Source organism: Labeo rohita, chromosome 8 (assembly GCF_022985175.1).
Source record: "Labeo rohita strain BAU-BD-2019 chromosome 8, IGBB_LRoh.1.0, whole genome shotgun sequence".
Lineage (NCBI taxonomy): Eukaryota > Metazoa > Chordata > Actinopteri > Cypriniformes > Cyprinidae > Labeo > Labeo rohita.
Window position 1 is genome coordinate 9,272,295 of NC_066876.1, and position 16,154 is coordinate 9,288,448.

At 36.0% G+C, this 16,154-nt stretch overlaps 2 protein-coding genes across 2 annotated transcripts; both read right to left on the reverse strand.

The window, feature by feature from the left end:
- Positions 1-352: 352 nt before the first annotated feature.
- LOC127169887 (odorant receptor 131-2-like) lies at positions 353-1,282 on the reverse strand. The gene has a single exon (XM_051117554.1). The coding sequence runs from the start codon at positions 1,280-1,282 to the stop codon at positions 353-355; it is 930 nt and encodes a 309-aa protein (XP_050973511.1).
- Positions 1,283-8,138: 6,856 nt separating this feature from the next.
- fmodb (fibromodulin b) lies at positions 8,139-12,270 on the reverse strand. The gene is made up of 2 exons (XM_051117857.1): positions 11,328-12,270; positions 8,139-8,637 (listed from the first exon to the last, which is right to left on the reverse strand). The coding sequence occupies exons 1-2, from the start codon at positions 12,268-12,270 to the stop codon at positions 8,486-8,488; spliced, it is 1,095 nt and encodes a 364-aa protein (XP_050973814.1). The 3' UTR covers positions 8,139-8,485.
- Positions 12,271-16,154: the final 3,884 nt, after the last annotated feature.

Below are 16,154 nucleotides of genomic sequence, written 5' to 3' on the forward strand. Positions count from 1 at the left end.
AGTCATGTTAATGGATCAAGTGCAAATTAGTCTCTGAAATAACAGTTGCAGGTTACCACTTTTTTCACAGTATATGTATTAGTGTGTCACTAAATGTATTGGTGCCTGTTTACACATGGAAAGAAATATTTTGAGACTCATCGTATATTTGAACACTTTTACATGTTGATGATTTATAGATTTTATGAGGTAACACTGTTTGAACATTGTTTACTGTATAATCTCCTCCGTGTCTGTTCTGAAATACAAGACAGAATTCTGGGGAAAAATTTTTTTACAGCTTGAACATTTTGAATGTGTGAGTGAAATTTAGCATCTCAGCATTGTCAGGAGCCAGAACATGACACTTTTGCTAATCAGAAGGGTCAATAACTCTCTTGTCGGAGCCACACATCAGTGAACTCTTCATGTACTTTTTAAACTTTTGATCCCTCATGCCATATATGAGTGGGCTCAGCAGACGTGGTAAAATGCTGGTGAAAATGAAGTTGCAGAAAAAGATTACAGACTGGTAGAAAGGAAAGAGAGTTGTTAAGGCCCCATCCAGGAAAGTTGTGAACAGGGACAGTGTACAGAGCAGTAACTGGACTCCATGCAGTAAAATGGTTTTCCGGGCCTTCTGTGCTTGTGCTGGTTCTGAAGCAGCTGCTTTAGCAGAAAACAGCACTTTGAAATAAGTGTAGAAGAGCAGCACCCACACTAAGCACATGTAGCCAGCGTTAAAAACGGTCTTACTTATTACATAGTATTCAAAGTCGAACACATTGTGGGGGAGGCACACGCGGCTAGAAGTGAAGAAGGAGAGTGGACGAGTAATTAAGAGCACAAGCAGGTCCACCACACCTGGCAAAGCTCCCACCAGCCAGATGATGCAGATCAGGATTTTGATGTTTTGGATGGTGCATATTCGTGAATGATGTAGAGGGTAGCAGACGGCCACAAAGCGCTCAATAGCCATGCCGGCCAGGTTTAGGGGTGTGTTCCTGTAGACAATGCTTCCAATTAAGATGATGATGCAGCAGACAGCAACATTAAAGCCTGGTAGTGTGTAAGAAAGCACAAACAAAGTCACAGTGAAAGACAGTGTAACCATGTCATTGATGATCAGCTGCATGTAGAGGATATAGCGGGGCTCCTGAGCGAAGACAGGGTTCTTGAAGAAAGTATAAACCAGCAAACTGTTAATACAATTGATAATGATACCAAACAAGACCACAATGAAGTTTTTGAAAACAGCCTCTCCAAAAAAGTCTTTGCGTTTGTTCAATTCTGAACTGTTCATTTCACAATCATCAAGTTTTTAAAAAAAAAAACTAAATATCCTGTTAATTAAATGATATAGTTTAATATAATGATTTAAAGTGATTTTAAGCTTTTAAAAAGCAGTTTAAAGCAAAACAGAGACACACTGCAGTCGACGATGCTAAGGTGACATCAAGGAATCCAAAAAACTGATCTGTGTTGCCTACTGTTAAAAAGTCAGCACCTCAAAAATATCAAATGTGTTCCTCTGGAATATCTCTCTATGTTTTCTGTAGATGCACAAACTAAATGTGATCTTATATTTTTGTTGAGTATGCAATTAGGGGGTTGCCATATTCTCATGTGCTTTACCGTAATGGTAATGTGACTCAATGTTAAGTCCCTTAGGTCAGAAAAACAAGGAGGTTGAAACAAGTTAATCTTCTGGTTATTTTCAAATTTTAATCAGAAGATTTTCCTAATTCTTTTTTCTTTCTTGCAAATTTTCCTTTATAAAAATCCTACTGTGTGTCATACCATTCAGCTTTGACTATATTCACAAATGTCATGTAAATAAATGCAAACCATGCTTCTGATTTTGGGGGAAAAAAATCACCTCTCAAGTTACTAGACCAGGGGTCTTCAAACTTTGTCCTAAAGGGCCGGTCTAGGTCCAACCCTGATTAAACATACCTGAATCAGCTAATCAAGGTCTTACTAGGCATACTAGAAACTTCCAAGCAGGTGTGTTGAGGCAACTTGGAGCTAAACTCTTCAGGACACCAACCCTCCAGAACAGAGTTTGGAGACCCCTGTATTAGACCATGTATGAAACAAATAATTACGCAACTTACTAAACACTACATCGTCTTCATATCCATTGACCTTCAGTAATTGTTGGTTCTGGAAGTTTGGGCAAAAATATTTTAAACCTGGAAGACCTGTTATTGTTGTTTTTATGTTTATCAATGTGTGTTCAAGTAATGCAGGGGTTTCCAAACATTTATGTCAGCCAAACCCCTTAAAATAAAATATTTACATGAAATATCTCCATAGGCGGAGGGTGAACCAACTCCACCAACTCCAGCATAAAGCTAAAAGTAGCCTATTGTTAATGTGATCTCTTAACTACAAATATTATAAACCCATCTTTTTAGGCAAGTACCAAATATGGGTGTCATGTAGGCTAATAAAATATTTTAGTAGGATTGAATTTGTATTTAACATGATCACAATTTAACCCTCTGGTGCCTGGGGGTGTTTTGGGGGCCTGGAGAAGTTTTGATAGTTCAGAAGTTTTGTGCTTTTTTTCAGTTGCTCACAAACATGTAAATGACTAAAGTCTTATAACACTGTATTCACCACAAACTGTGCTACAATAATATGTAAACAGCATGTATGTACATGATTGTGTTTTTGAGAAAGCAATGTTTATGCCTGATTAGTGAAAAACATACTCGGTTACTAACGTAACCTCGGTTCCCTGAGATACAGGAACAAGTACTGTGTCCGCTAAGACGCTATGGGAAAATTCCTTTTTCTCTGATGACTGAAGCCTTTTTCGGGCAGGGCCATTTGGCTATATAAGCAGGCATTTCGCCATAGGATCCTCAGGTTGCTTTGACTGAAGCGGTGACTGAGTCATGCAGCTACATAGCACAGCCAGCAGCGCAGTACTCATTCCCGTATCTCAGGGAACCAAGGTTATGTTAGTAACTAAGTATGTTCCCTATCAATATTTCACTCGTACTGCGTTTGCTAAGACACTATGGGGAACCAGTACAATCCCACCATGCTATGCTAGAGGAACGATAATAATTGATCTCACCCAAAGCACCAGAGGAGCTTGTTTTGCAGCGAAACCCACAGGAAACAATAGGACCAAACTCAAGAGTAATCGTCCCAAGGAATTTGTACAGCCTCCGAACTTGACTGAGGGCCAAGAGCATACAGGAAGGAGGCAACTGCCAAGTACTGGATTTGTCAAGAGTGAGGCCATCTTAAGCAGAGAGGACCCTACGCAAATTTCTGCAATGGACACACCGTTAAACCAAACCCAGGATGAGGCGACACCTCTAGTCGAGTGGGCTCTAAATCCCATGGGGCATTTTAGGCCCAATCAGGAGTATGCCAGCATAATAGTGCCCGAATTCGAGGCAGGTGGGGCTCACAGAGAGCGCCTGCAGGTCCCCCATACGTTTTACCAATGCTAAGGCCAGTAGCAGAGCGGTTTTCAACATCAGAAGGCGGAGTTCAATAGACTGTAGCGCTTCAAAGGGAGGGCTCTTCAGGGGCCTCATCACTGTGGGCAGATTCCATGAAGGGAAGGTAATAGGGTGAGGCGGGTTGAGCCTCCTAGATCTCTTCAAAAAAGAACAACTAGGCTGTTCCTGCCCACTGACTGGCCAGCCATAGGAGCATGAGAGCTACAATATCAGAGATATGGCACAGGAAATTGGGTCTGCGGCACGGGCTGCACAGCAGGCAGAGAAAACAGGGCGAGAGGCTCCAACTTTAAATGAGGCCGGGAGCTGCTGAATAGCCAGTGCGCGTTCTGGCATGACTACCGCCCTTATTTGGGTTGAGTCGAGAACTGTTCCCAGGAACGATATCTATTGGCTGGGAGACAGCACACTCTTGGCAAAATTGACCCTAAGTCCCAGGCAATCCAAGTGGATCTGTGAGATAGTAGCTCGTCCTCAGACTGGGCCAGGATGAGCCAGTCATCGAGGTAATTCAGAATGCGGATTTCAAACGATTTATGTGCCAACCACAATGCATCTCTGTCCAAGCTCCATGGACCGAGCGTCCTTGATAGACAGCCCCCCATTTTGACTGTCTTGCGAGAACAGAACACCTCCAGCTGAGCTCCCTCCTGAAGGAAATGGGGTCTCATCCACGGGCTTAGAACGCGAAAGCATCTGCGCGTCACCATAATTTTGCAGAGCAGATGAGAATGAGGTGAAATGTTCTGGCTCTTGGCCCACCGACAGAACGGACTTTACGGTTAGAATCTTAAATTTGCTCACTCTGAGCGCAAGATTTAAACAACGCAAGTCCAAAATCGAATGTAAACCACCATCTTTTTTGGGCATAACAAAATACTGTCTGTAAAAGCCTGACTCCATCTGAGTGGGGGTATTTCTTCTATAGCCCCTTTCTCTAGGAGTGACGCGATCTCCTGACTCAAAATCGAGGCCTCCCAAGGACGTACCGTCATGGGAAGAACCCAGCTAAAAGGAGGTGGCCCTTTCCGAAATTGGATGGTGTAACCATGTCAGTGCAAAGAACCCATTGCGAGATGTCGGGCAGGCGTCTCCGCGCAGCCCAATAGTCTGCCAGGGACTTTATTCATTCCACGTTTCGCAACAGCTGAACCACAGGTGCCAAGACATCTCTCGACTGCAGAGAGCTGCTGGCGTCTGCAAAAACAGGTAACACATGTGGAGCTACAACGTTTGATGAAACCTTCGCCTGATTTTTTTTCTGCATAGGACCCCAAAGCACCTGAGTGGCGGAAACCTCTATAACAGGAAGATGCCCAAATGCTCTGTCGGGCCGGCCCACCAGCCTAAGAGTGGAGGCTTCGAAGGCCGTCATAAATGAGCCACACTCGCATGACCCTAGGGCTTTTTCCCGAGCTCTGAAGGCTGGGACGCGCAGTGTCTGAAGAAGTGCTCGTCATAAAGACTCAACCTAAAACTGCCCGAGGTGCAGTATGTGGCGGAGCAGTTAAGATCTGAGCTCGGAAGCCAAGATGAGAGAGGCGAATACACTTTTCGGTTTGTCCAAACTCTCCAAAGGAGGGCCTGGCATCCGAAGACAAGCGAAAGAATCAGAAACTACTACTAGCAGCCTGAGAACGGGAGGCCTTGGCCATCTCAGGTCTATCCGAACCGGTGTGCGAGACCTAGGATCCCAATCCTTATGAGGGCGTGCCATAGGCGATGGCTCACTCCACTGGACCTCACGATGGTACCTCTTTGGACCTCTGTGGGTTGAGTTGTCAGAAGGCAGCATACTGTTTTGCTGCCTGGAACTTCTCATGACTGTATCCCCAAATACGCCATCCTTAGAAATGGGAGCTTCCAATAGAAAAGTCTTGTCCTTCTCGGTCTTGTCAATGAGAGTGAGCCAAAACATCCCAGTTCTTGCATGGCTAGCATACTCACCGGACATGTCACCCAATGAACATGTTTGGGATGCTCTGGACTGGTGTATACGCCAGCGTGTTCTAGTTCCTGCCAATATCCAGCAACTTCGCACAGCCATTGAAGAGGAGTGGACCAACATTCCACAGGCCACAATCAACAACCTAATTAACTCTATGCAAAGGAGATGTGTTGCACTGTGTGAGGCAAATGGTGGTCACACCAGATACTGACTGGTTTTTGGACCCCCCAGACCCCCCCAATACAGTAAAACTGCACATTTTAGAGTGGCCTTTTATTATGGCCAGCCTAAGGCACACCTGTGCAATAATCATGCTGTCTAATTAGCATCTTAATATGTGCATCACACCTGTGAGGTGGATGGAGAATCTTGGCAAAGGAGAAGTGCTCACTAACACAGATTTAGACAGATTTGTGAACAATATTTGAGAGAAATAGGCCTTTTGTGTACATAGAAAAAATCTTTGATCTTTGAGTTCAGCACATGAAAAATGGGGGCAAAAACAAAAGTGTTGCTTTTATAATTTTGGTCAGTGTAAAAACTAAAGTTCTGTCAGTTAAATATCTTAAAGGAGAAGTTCACTTCCAGAACAAAAATTTACAGCTAATTTAGTTACCCCCTTGTCATCCAAGGTGTTCATGTATTTCTTTTTTTAATCGATGAGAAATTGTTTTTTTAAGAAAACATTTCAAGAATTATCTCCATATAGTGGACTTCAGTGGTGCTCCCAAGTTTGAACTTCCAAAGTGCAGCTTAAATGCAGCTTCAAATGGCTCTAAAAAATCCCAGCCGAGGAAGAAGGGTCTTATCTAGAGAAACAATCGGTCATTTTCGAAATAACTTGACAATTTATATACTTTTTAACCTCAAATGCTTGTTGTTTTACCTTTTTTTTTTTTGTAAAGGGCGTTTGATCCTCTTTGCATGTTCACTTTGTTCCTCAACATTTTCTTTCTCAGCTGGGGATGTTTAGAGCCATTCCTGAAATGTTTATCTCAAGAAACATAATTTCTTATCGACTGAAGAAAAAAAGACACAAACATCTTGGATGACAGGGGGGGTGAGTAAATTATCTGTAAATTCAGGAATTGAACTTCTCCTTTAATCTTAGTGTTTTCCTCTTTCAAATATAACATGTTCCTTATATTTTCAAGGTTTAATTTAGCTTGTAAGGCCATTGATAGCAGGTGGCCCTCCAGACATCACATTTGGTCACTTCTGTATATTCATCTGATCATGTGACAATGACTACACAAGTACACAAGATTCGAGGAGAATTCACATTTTTGCACCTATTAATTTAAACATAGTGCAATCATTTTTACTCCCCTCGATAGCTAAGTGAACACATATGAATCACATTTTTTTTCCAACAACATTCACCTATTTACCTTCATGCTTTTCGGTATGTGTGTAAAAACTCTTCACATTAACATTTTTGCAATTTATTCAGTGTACAGTTGTTCTATACTTGTCGAATTAGAATCAATAAATTATACTGACTTTGAATGTTGACTTTAAATCAGGTTCAAAATATTCATAAGGACTGGAACTGAATGTTTGTGTCAATGAGACTGCTCAGAGACTTAAACTGATTGTTCATATTCCGCCAGGTTATGTTGACATTTCAACAGCTCCCTTGAGCAATGTGCGACAAACTCATCTCCAGTAATTAACATTAAGGCTGTCCTCATGGAACCAGCTCCCCTTAGAGCTTTCACTGAAGGTCAAGGCTGTTTATTAAACCTAATGAATATGCCTGGGATTTGCACGTTCTGGAGGGGAAACATTAAAGTTCATCTGATTAAAGATACCTCAAAATATTCCCAAGCGACAGTGCATTACCATAAACAGATGTACTGTGACAAGAAGAAGATGAGAAGGTTTACACAATATTTCCCCCTTGTTTTTTAGCATAGATTTTATTGTTATTAGACAAAAGACAAAGCCAGTAATGCAAGCTTTGAGCAGGCTGGAGTGGTTCCAGATGGTTTGTAAAGAGTGGTCAGAGCTTCTCAAGGTCTTTTTATAACGTTCTACAAGGAACTGAAATTTTAGATTTTTAATCTTTCCTCAGTTTACAGTTATTTATATTTTCATGAGGTCATCCTCAACTTCTTAAATTCTGATGCCAATAAAATTAACCTTTAGGCAATTCATCTTGTGCCACTGCCAGAAATACTGGCTAACAATTACAAAACAAAACCCCAAAGTTTCCCAACCAACACCATTATTTGTACCATGCATTTACTAAAAGGTTAAATATAAACACAGTTACCTACAAATGTAATATACTAATACTAAAATGATCTTTTGCACGCTGTAGCCAAAATGCACTGACTTCATGCAACTTATCATTACATTTTTCCCGCATGCCCATCACACTTGCATTTAACATTCATATGGAAGATATGGAGAAAGAAAAGCGGCTTTATATCTCACAATTCTGAAAATGTCCCGCAATTCAGAGTTTATATCTCACAATTGTGACTTGGTTCCTTGCCATTCTGAGAAAAAGTCACAAGTGCAAGAATTCTGTATTTTTTCTTGCAGTTCTGACATTTCCATCAAAGTTCTGATGGAATTTATTTTTCTTGCAGTTGCGAATTATATCTCACTGTTATTACTTTTTTCCCTCAGAATTATAAGGGGAAAAAAATCTGAATTGTGAGAATCAAAATTACCTTCTTACCAATTACCTTCTTGATATTTTTATTCTTTGATAGAAATGAGCTTCCATACATTCCTGTCCTTACTGATTCAGAAATATAATGGATTGTAATCAGACATTCACATTGACTTTAAGATTCCCATGTCAAAATTCTCAGGCTTGTTCACACACAAAAACATCAAATGTTTTTGTAATGTTATAATCATTATCCTAACATATTTTCTGTTGATATTGCAAGGCATGTGTGATAAATTTGCCTATTACAACCCCCACAAGCATTTACTGCCTAATAGAAAAGATAACTAAACTCTTATAGTGTTCTCTCTCTCTCTCTCTGTCTTTCTCTCTCTGCTCATGCTTCACAGTAGGCAGTAGGTTACTGTGGCTGTGATGTCAGGCCTACAGGTCGATGTTGGTTGCCAGGCGCAGACAGAGTACAGCTTCAGTTGGTATATCTTGGGCTCTAATTTCATTGGCCTCCAATCGCAATACACGCAGATTAGAGTAATTGCTTGTATCCACAACCCTGCAGAAACTGCTCACTGAAAATTCTGGAAAATATAGGAAAAACAGTTATTCAGTTACTGTCTTTTCCATGCAGACACAAATACAGCTTATGTATGTTAGAACAACTATGCGTAATCCTACAAAAAAGGTCAAAGGGCAAAGAGCAACTCTTTGGTCACTTTACATTATGTGCCTTTATCCACTAATTGTTTAGCACAATGTACGTATTATTTTGCTGTTTGTTGTAGGGTCAACACTGTAATTATGTAATTGCATGCAAGTACTTTTGTAACTATCCACCTTATTTTTCCAGTGAGTGTGGTAAATTTTATGGGTCTGGCTTCCGGTCTCATCCAAGTTCAGCTATTTTTAGCTGTACAAAACAGCTTTTTTTGCTGCTTGATATTGCAAATTGGTGTAAATTTTACCATTTACTGCATGGTGTTATTCTTTTCGCCCACAGGCTTACTTCTGTATTAAAGAATATGGTAGATAAGTACACTTAAAAAACAAAAAAAAACAAAACAAAACGAAAAAACGTGCGTGTATATAATATGTGCCTCGTATCAAATTACTAATTTAAATATTAGTATGAAGTGTAGACATTTAATATAAAAACCTCTGACACACTAGTTTGTCTAAATTGTCTATGATTTATATCTAGAATTCTCTCTATATCTGTCCTCTTATCTATAATTATCTTTTAGTTGGGATACAGTAGCATGTGAAAGTTTGGGAACCCTTTGCGGAATCTGTGACAACGTGAATAATTTTAACAAAATAAGAAAGATCATACAAAATGCATGTTATTTTTTATTTAGTACTGTATTGAGTAAGATATTTTACATAAAAGATGATTACATATAGTCCACAAGAAAAAAAAAAAATAGCTGAAATTATTAAAATAATCCACTTCAACCCCCTTGGTTCTTAATACTGTGGTTACCTGAATGATCTATGACTTTGTTTTTTTTTTTTTTTGTTTTGTTTTGTTTTGTTTTGTTTTTTGTTTTTTTTTTTTTTTTTTGTGATGGTTGTTCGTGAGTTCGTTGTTTGTTCTGAATAGTTAAACTAAGCACTGTTCTTCAGGAAAAAAAAAAACTCCAGGTCCTGCTGATTCTTCAGTTTTCCAGCATCTTTTTCATATTTGAACCCTTTCCAGCAGTGACTGTATGATTTTGAGATCCATCTTTTCACACTGAGGACAATTGAGGGACTCAAACACAACTCTTGAAAAAGGTTCAAACATTCACTGATGCTCCAGAAGGAAACACGATGCATTAAGAGCCATTAAGATGCATTAAGGGGTGAAAACTTTTTGAATTTGAAGATAAAAGTAAATTGTACTTAATTTGTCTTCTGGGAAACATGCAAGTATCTTCTGTTGCTTCAGAAGGGCATTACAAAAAAAAAAAGACATTTCAACAAAATAAGAAAAAATGTGGACATCTTCATCCTGTTCAAAAGTTTTCACCCTGTCTCTTAACGTATTGTGTTTCCTTCTGGAGTATCAGTGAATGTTTGAACCTTTTTTAATAGTTGTGTTTGAGTCCCTCAGTTGTCCTCAGTGTGAAAAGATGGATCTCAAAATCATACAGTCACTGCTGGAAAGGGTTCAAATATGCAAAAGATGCTGGAAAACTGAAGAATCTGCAGAACCTGGATGATTTTTCCGAAGAACAGTGCTCAGTTTAACCGTTCAGAACAAGTCTTGTGGACTATATGTAAACATCTTTTACGTAAAATATCTTACTCAGTACAGTACAAAATAAAAAATAACAAGTCCACAAATCCTTTGCCGCAAAAAGAATAAATAAAAAGCTTTCTTAAAAAGGCAAAAGAACGCATGGATGTTTTCTTAACATGATCATTACAAACCAACAGACGGATGAAAATGCGGAACATTTTCTCAATATGCGACGTGCGGGACAAGGGGGGAAAACGCTGTGCAGTACAACTCAAAGCGGGACGGTGATCACCCTACCTTACACAGATTCTGCAAGGGGCTTCTAAACTCTTGCATGCCACTGTATACATCACAGGAGAAAGATTATTATTATAGATTATTATAATAAAGAAAATTATCCAGGGGCTTTTAGACTCCTTGTGAGTGAAAATCGATAGTACGGCATTTGGTTTAAGCCTCTCTCTTCCAGTACCTGTTGTGATCATATCAGTATTTTATATTCAGAGTTGTGTTGTGGTAAAAATAGCAACAGGTAGCGCCAGTAGCTCACAGAGTGCAACCATTTCACATCATCGAAATAATGGCACCCCCCATAATCTAATATGCAAAAAAAGTAAATAAATAAAATATGTATTTTTAAATAACGTAAATCTTTGATGGGTTTTCATGGTTTTTCTACTATGTATTTCAGTGAAAGACATAATTTGCGTTATATTAAGCCTCAGCGTTCCCTTTAATAAACATCAACCTGGTGACATAAATTGAAGACCCTTGTATGCAGATACATATTTTTTCATAATAGTTTACATGCAGTGTTTTACTATTTCCCCTTTTTATAAGGAAATAATTATATCAGCTCTGTTTAAATACATTATTTGTTGTTGAGAGCAACGTATAGTTATAATAAGTGGCTGTTTTGAAGCATGCCATTAGGCCAGGCATATTTTTTCCGAGAAGATTTGCATATAAGCCTTTGACATGCTTTATTGGGTGTATGTGTGCTGTAACATTTTCAGTTTTTTTTTTTTTTGTTTTTTTTTTTTGTACCTTTGATCTTGTTGGCTTGCAGATACAGATTCTCCAGACTGGTGCTAATAGTGGGAATCCTTTCCAACTTGTTGAAGGATAAATCGAGCTCCACGAGTGTGCTGACATTGAAAGCGTTGGCTGGAATTCCCCCATTGGTGAGCTGGTTGTGAGACAGCCGTACGAAGCGCAGCTCAGGCCGCTGGCTCAGAAAATCAGCAGGAATGCTGGATATGCGGTTGTACTCGAGGTAGAGTTGGCTCAGCTTTAGCGGCAGACTTTCTGGAATCTTCTTCAGTCGGTTCCCTCGTAAGTCTAACAGGGTCAAGGATTGCAGACCCTCAAGTGCATTGCCGAGGTCTTCAATGGCGTTCACTTGGAGGTGCAGGGCTCTCAGGTTGCTCATTCCACGGAAAGATTCGACCGGGACCTTTGAGATATTATTGTGATTCATGTGTAGGTCTTGTAGGGAACGTGGTAAACCCTGTGGAACCCGACTCAGGTTGTTGTTGTGTAAAAAGAGGCGCTCAAGATTTGGTAGCTTGGCGAAGACTTTGTCGCCAATCTTGTCAGAGCTCAGATTATTTGTGTGTAGGCTGATCCAAGCTAAATTTGGAGCGTTATCAAACACTCCATTTGTGATGCCTGTGATCTGGTTGTTTTGCAAGTATACGTACTTGATGTGAGATGGGACAAATGGCACATGCCGCAGCTTGCGGTTGTTGCAGTACATCGCGCTGGGGTAGGAAGAAGGGCAATCGCACTCCAAAGGGCAGTCCAGCACAGGAGGCTCATCCTCATCCTGTGCTCTCAGAGAGGCGTGGTTGTTATTGTGACTTCGGCCGTAACCGTGACTGTAGGCTCGGTTGCGCAGATAACTTAGCCAAGTCAAAGAATTGGTTGGTTGTGTCATGGAAAAATCGACAAGCCTTGCCAACATCAACAGTAAAATCCAGCCTTTCATTGTGACTTTGAGTTTCCTGTCAGGACACAAATACATGTGCAAATATAATTTTTGAGATCATTAGTATAATAACTTCATTTATTTGAGACCATAATAAAATCTTTTTTTTTATTACAAATCTTATTGTTGCTCTTGTTGTAGTTATTATTGTTTATATTTTATAAATAAATTAGTAACTTTTAATTAGATATTATTTATAATAATTCTTTTTTTTTCAATATAAATTCTTTAAATTATTAAATTATCAAATAATTTCGTTATTATTTTACAGTTTTCATAATTAAATTAGTCATTTTAAATAGAAATTATTTAGAATTAATTATTATTTATTACAAATTCCTTAAATTATTATTAAATTATTGAGTGACCTTATTATTGTTCTGTTTTAATTTTCTTAAATCAAATTAGTTCTTTTTCATTAAACATTATTTACAATTCATTCATAATTTTTTATAACAAATACTTTTAATTATTACCAAATTATCAAATAACATTATTATCATTCAAATGAAATTTTTGTTCATAATAAATTCAAATGTTTACATGACAAATTATTATTATTGGATTTTTTTTTTTAATAATTGAATTTGTTTTGTTTTTTTCATTAGAAATTATCCATAATAAATTCTTTTTTTTTTCATTAAACATTCTTTAAATCATGATCAAATTATGAAATAACAGTATTATTATTCTTTTCTACATTTTTTTAAATTAAATTAGTCATTTTAATTAGACATTATTTATAATTAATTCACAATTTTTCATAACAAATTCTTTAAATTATAATAATTCTTTAAATTATTATAATTCAGATTTTTATTCTTAATAAAATTCTAACATTTTTATTATTTAATTATTAAAACAATTATTTAAATTATTATAAAATGATGATGATGATGATGATGATTGTTGTTATTATTATTGGATTTTTTAATAATTAAATTAGTAATCTTTCATTTAAAATTATCCGTAGTAAATTAATATTTTGTCATTACAAATTCTTTAAATTGTTGTCAAATTATCAGATAACTTTATTATTAGTAGTAGTATTAGTATTAGTATTATTCTGTTTTACATTTTTTTAATTAAACTTGTTATTTTTTCATTAGACAATATTTACAATTAATTCATAATTTTTCATGTCAAATTCTTAAAATTATTACCAAATGATCACATAACATTATGATCATTCAGATTTTTATTAATGATAAATTTAAATGTTTTATTACAAATTATTTAAATTAATATAAAATAATGATAATTGTGCTTTTCATTATTATTGTATTTCTGTAAATAATTAAATGAGTTATTTTTTTCATTAGAAATTATTAGACATTATTTACAGTCAGTTCATAATTTTTCAGTAGAAATTGTCTAAATTATTACCAAATTATCAAATAACGTTATAATCATTCTGATTTTATTCATAATAAATTCAAATATTTTTATTTGAAATTATTTACATTATTATAAAATGATGATTCTTTCATTCTTATTCTTATTCTTATTCTTGATGATGATCTCCAGCATGAGTTGAGAATGACCTAAAGACTATCTTGTGATTTAGTAGAACATTTAACTGTCTTTTTCTTTTTTTTTTTTTTTTTTTTAAACAGTGACCCTGAAAATTCTTTTTAAATTTCATATCATATTATTTATTTTATAGTACATATGTATAATAACAAGTACATGCATGTAAAATCCCAGATTTCCAAAGTGGTTTTAGACCCTACTGTACAGAGCCAGAACAACATTCTAGGCACACAACATTTCTTTGTGTTTTATATGCGTAGCTTCAAAAAACATTATCACATTTCACAAGCATTAAGGCACAGACATGCATACTATAGATCTTATATCCTCCAGATAATGGTTTCCATATATATAGATATATACTATAATTACAATAAATCATCTTCATTATTTACATGTGGTATGTTTTATATCTCTCAAAGCAGTTGCGGTTAAAACAGACACCATAAAAATTCTCTCAGGTCTGGGCAGGTATGCTACATGTAATATACAGTAGTTGTTTTTTTTCCTTTATAAGAAAACACAAAAGGTTTTTGGAAAGAGAAGTGAGTTTTGCCTGTGGGAAGCTTCGGTACTGTTTACAGAGATTAAGATTGATAAATTCAGCTTTCAGTGCTGGTGATCAGCTTCACATCTCAAGGCTATTTTGAAAATAATACACTGACATACACTAATACAGCTGCTTACATTCTTGTTTGAACATGTATAATTTGGTAATTTGGTTTGATAAGAATGTTATTTTTATGGATTAAACGTGTTTATTAATGTGTCTTTTCATAAATGAATGTCTTTCAAAATTCAAAATTCATGAATAATTTCAAAACAGTTCAATTAAAATCAAATTAATTCATTTTTTATTGTATAGCATTGATTGTAACATGATAAATAGGTAATCAAGTTGCCATATATGTCCATTTACAGTACCAGTCAAAAGTTTTTGAACAATAAGATTTTTTAAAAAGTCTCTTCTGCTCACCATTACTTCATTACTTCATTACTTCAGTCTTCAGTGTCACATGATCCTTTATCATTCTAATATGCTGATTTGCTGTTCAAGAAACATTTTTTTATTATTAATATTATCAAAATTTAAAACAGCTGAGTACATTTTTTTTTAGGATTCTTCAGTGATAGAAAGATCCTAAGATCAGCATTTATCTGAAATAAAAAGTTTTTGTAACATTATACACTATACTATTCAAAAGCTTGTAGTCAGTATATATTTTTTTATTTTATTTATTTATTTTTGGGAAAGAAATTACAGAAATTAATATTTTTATTTCAGTGCTTTAAATTGATAAAAAGTGATGATACAGACATTTATAATGTTACAAATGATTTCTATTTCATATAAATGCAGTTTTTTCTTTCTGTTCATCAAAGAAACCTGAAAAAGTTCTACTCAACTGTTTTTAACATAATAATAATGATAAATAATAATAATAAATGTTTTCTTTTTTGAGCAACAAATCAGAAAATTAGAATGATTTCTGAAGGATCATGTGACTGAAATTCAGCACTGAAATCACAGATATAAATTACATTTTAAAATATATTCAAACAGAAAACAGTTATTTTAAATATTAAAAAAATATTAAAAAATTGTACTGTTTTGGTGTACTTTGGATCAAATAAATGCAGGCTTGATGAGCAGAAGAGACTTTAAAAAACATTAAAAATATTACTTTTCAAAAGCTTTTGACTTGTAGTGTACCTTCTCTTTCTTTTTTTATTTTAATTATTTATTGAAAATTAAGGTTTAGGTTTTTGGCTGAAGACATAAACGTCTTTAAAAATGCCAATTATGATGTAACATTATTCCCTTTCATGTTTAAGTAACTACATGTCAGAGCATTTACTGAATTACATTGAGAGAAAAGTTTCAACATTGTAAATAAATAAATAATAAAGTATATAAATAATAATAAAGAAATAAACACTTTTATAATGCATTTGGTTTCATGCAATATATGTGCTAAAATTAAAAACACATACCGGTTGTTGTAGCGTCTGTGCTTTTTGGTTTACGTCTTTTTGTCCCCTTTGTGTGTGCTTCAGTTGTTTTGAGGAATGAGAAAAAAATGAGATACAGAAACAGAAGATGGAGCGTAAAAAAAACAAACATGCTGCATGCAAATAACAAGATGAAGTCATTATCCTGTTTCATCATGAATGTTTGTTTTGCACTCATATTCCTCTAATTGTGAAACACATTCATACACATCCAAAAGAAAAAAACATTAACTGTACCTTATATAATGTAAGTGTACCTTATATAAATCACATTCCAATAAACGGATACAGTTGCACAGCCCAGAGCCTTCAGTGTAAAGCCAGTACAGTGAAGCTTT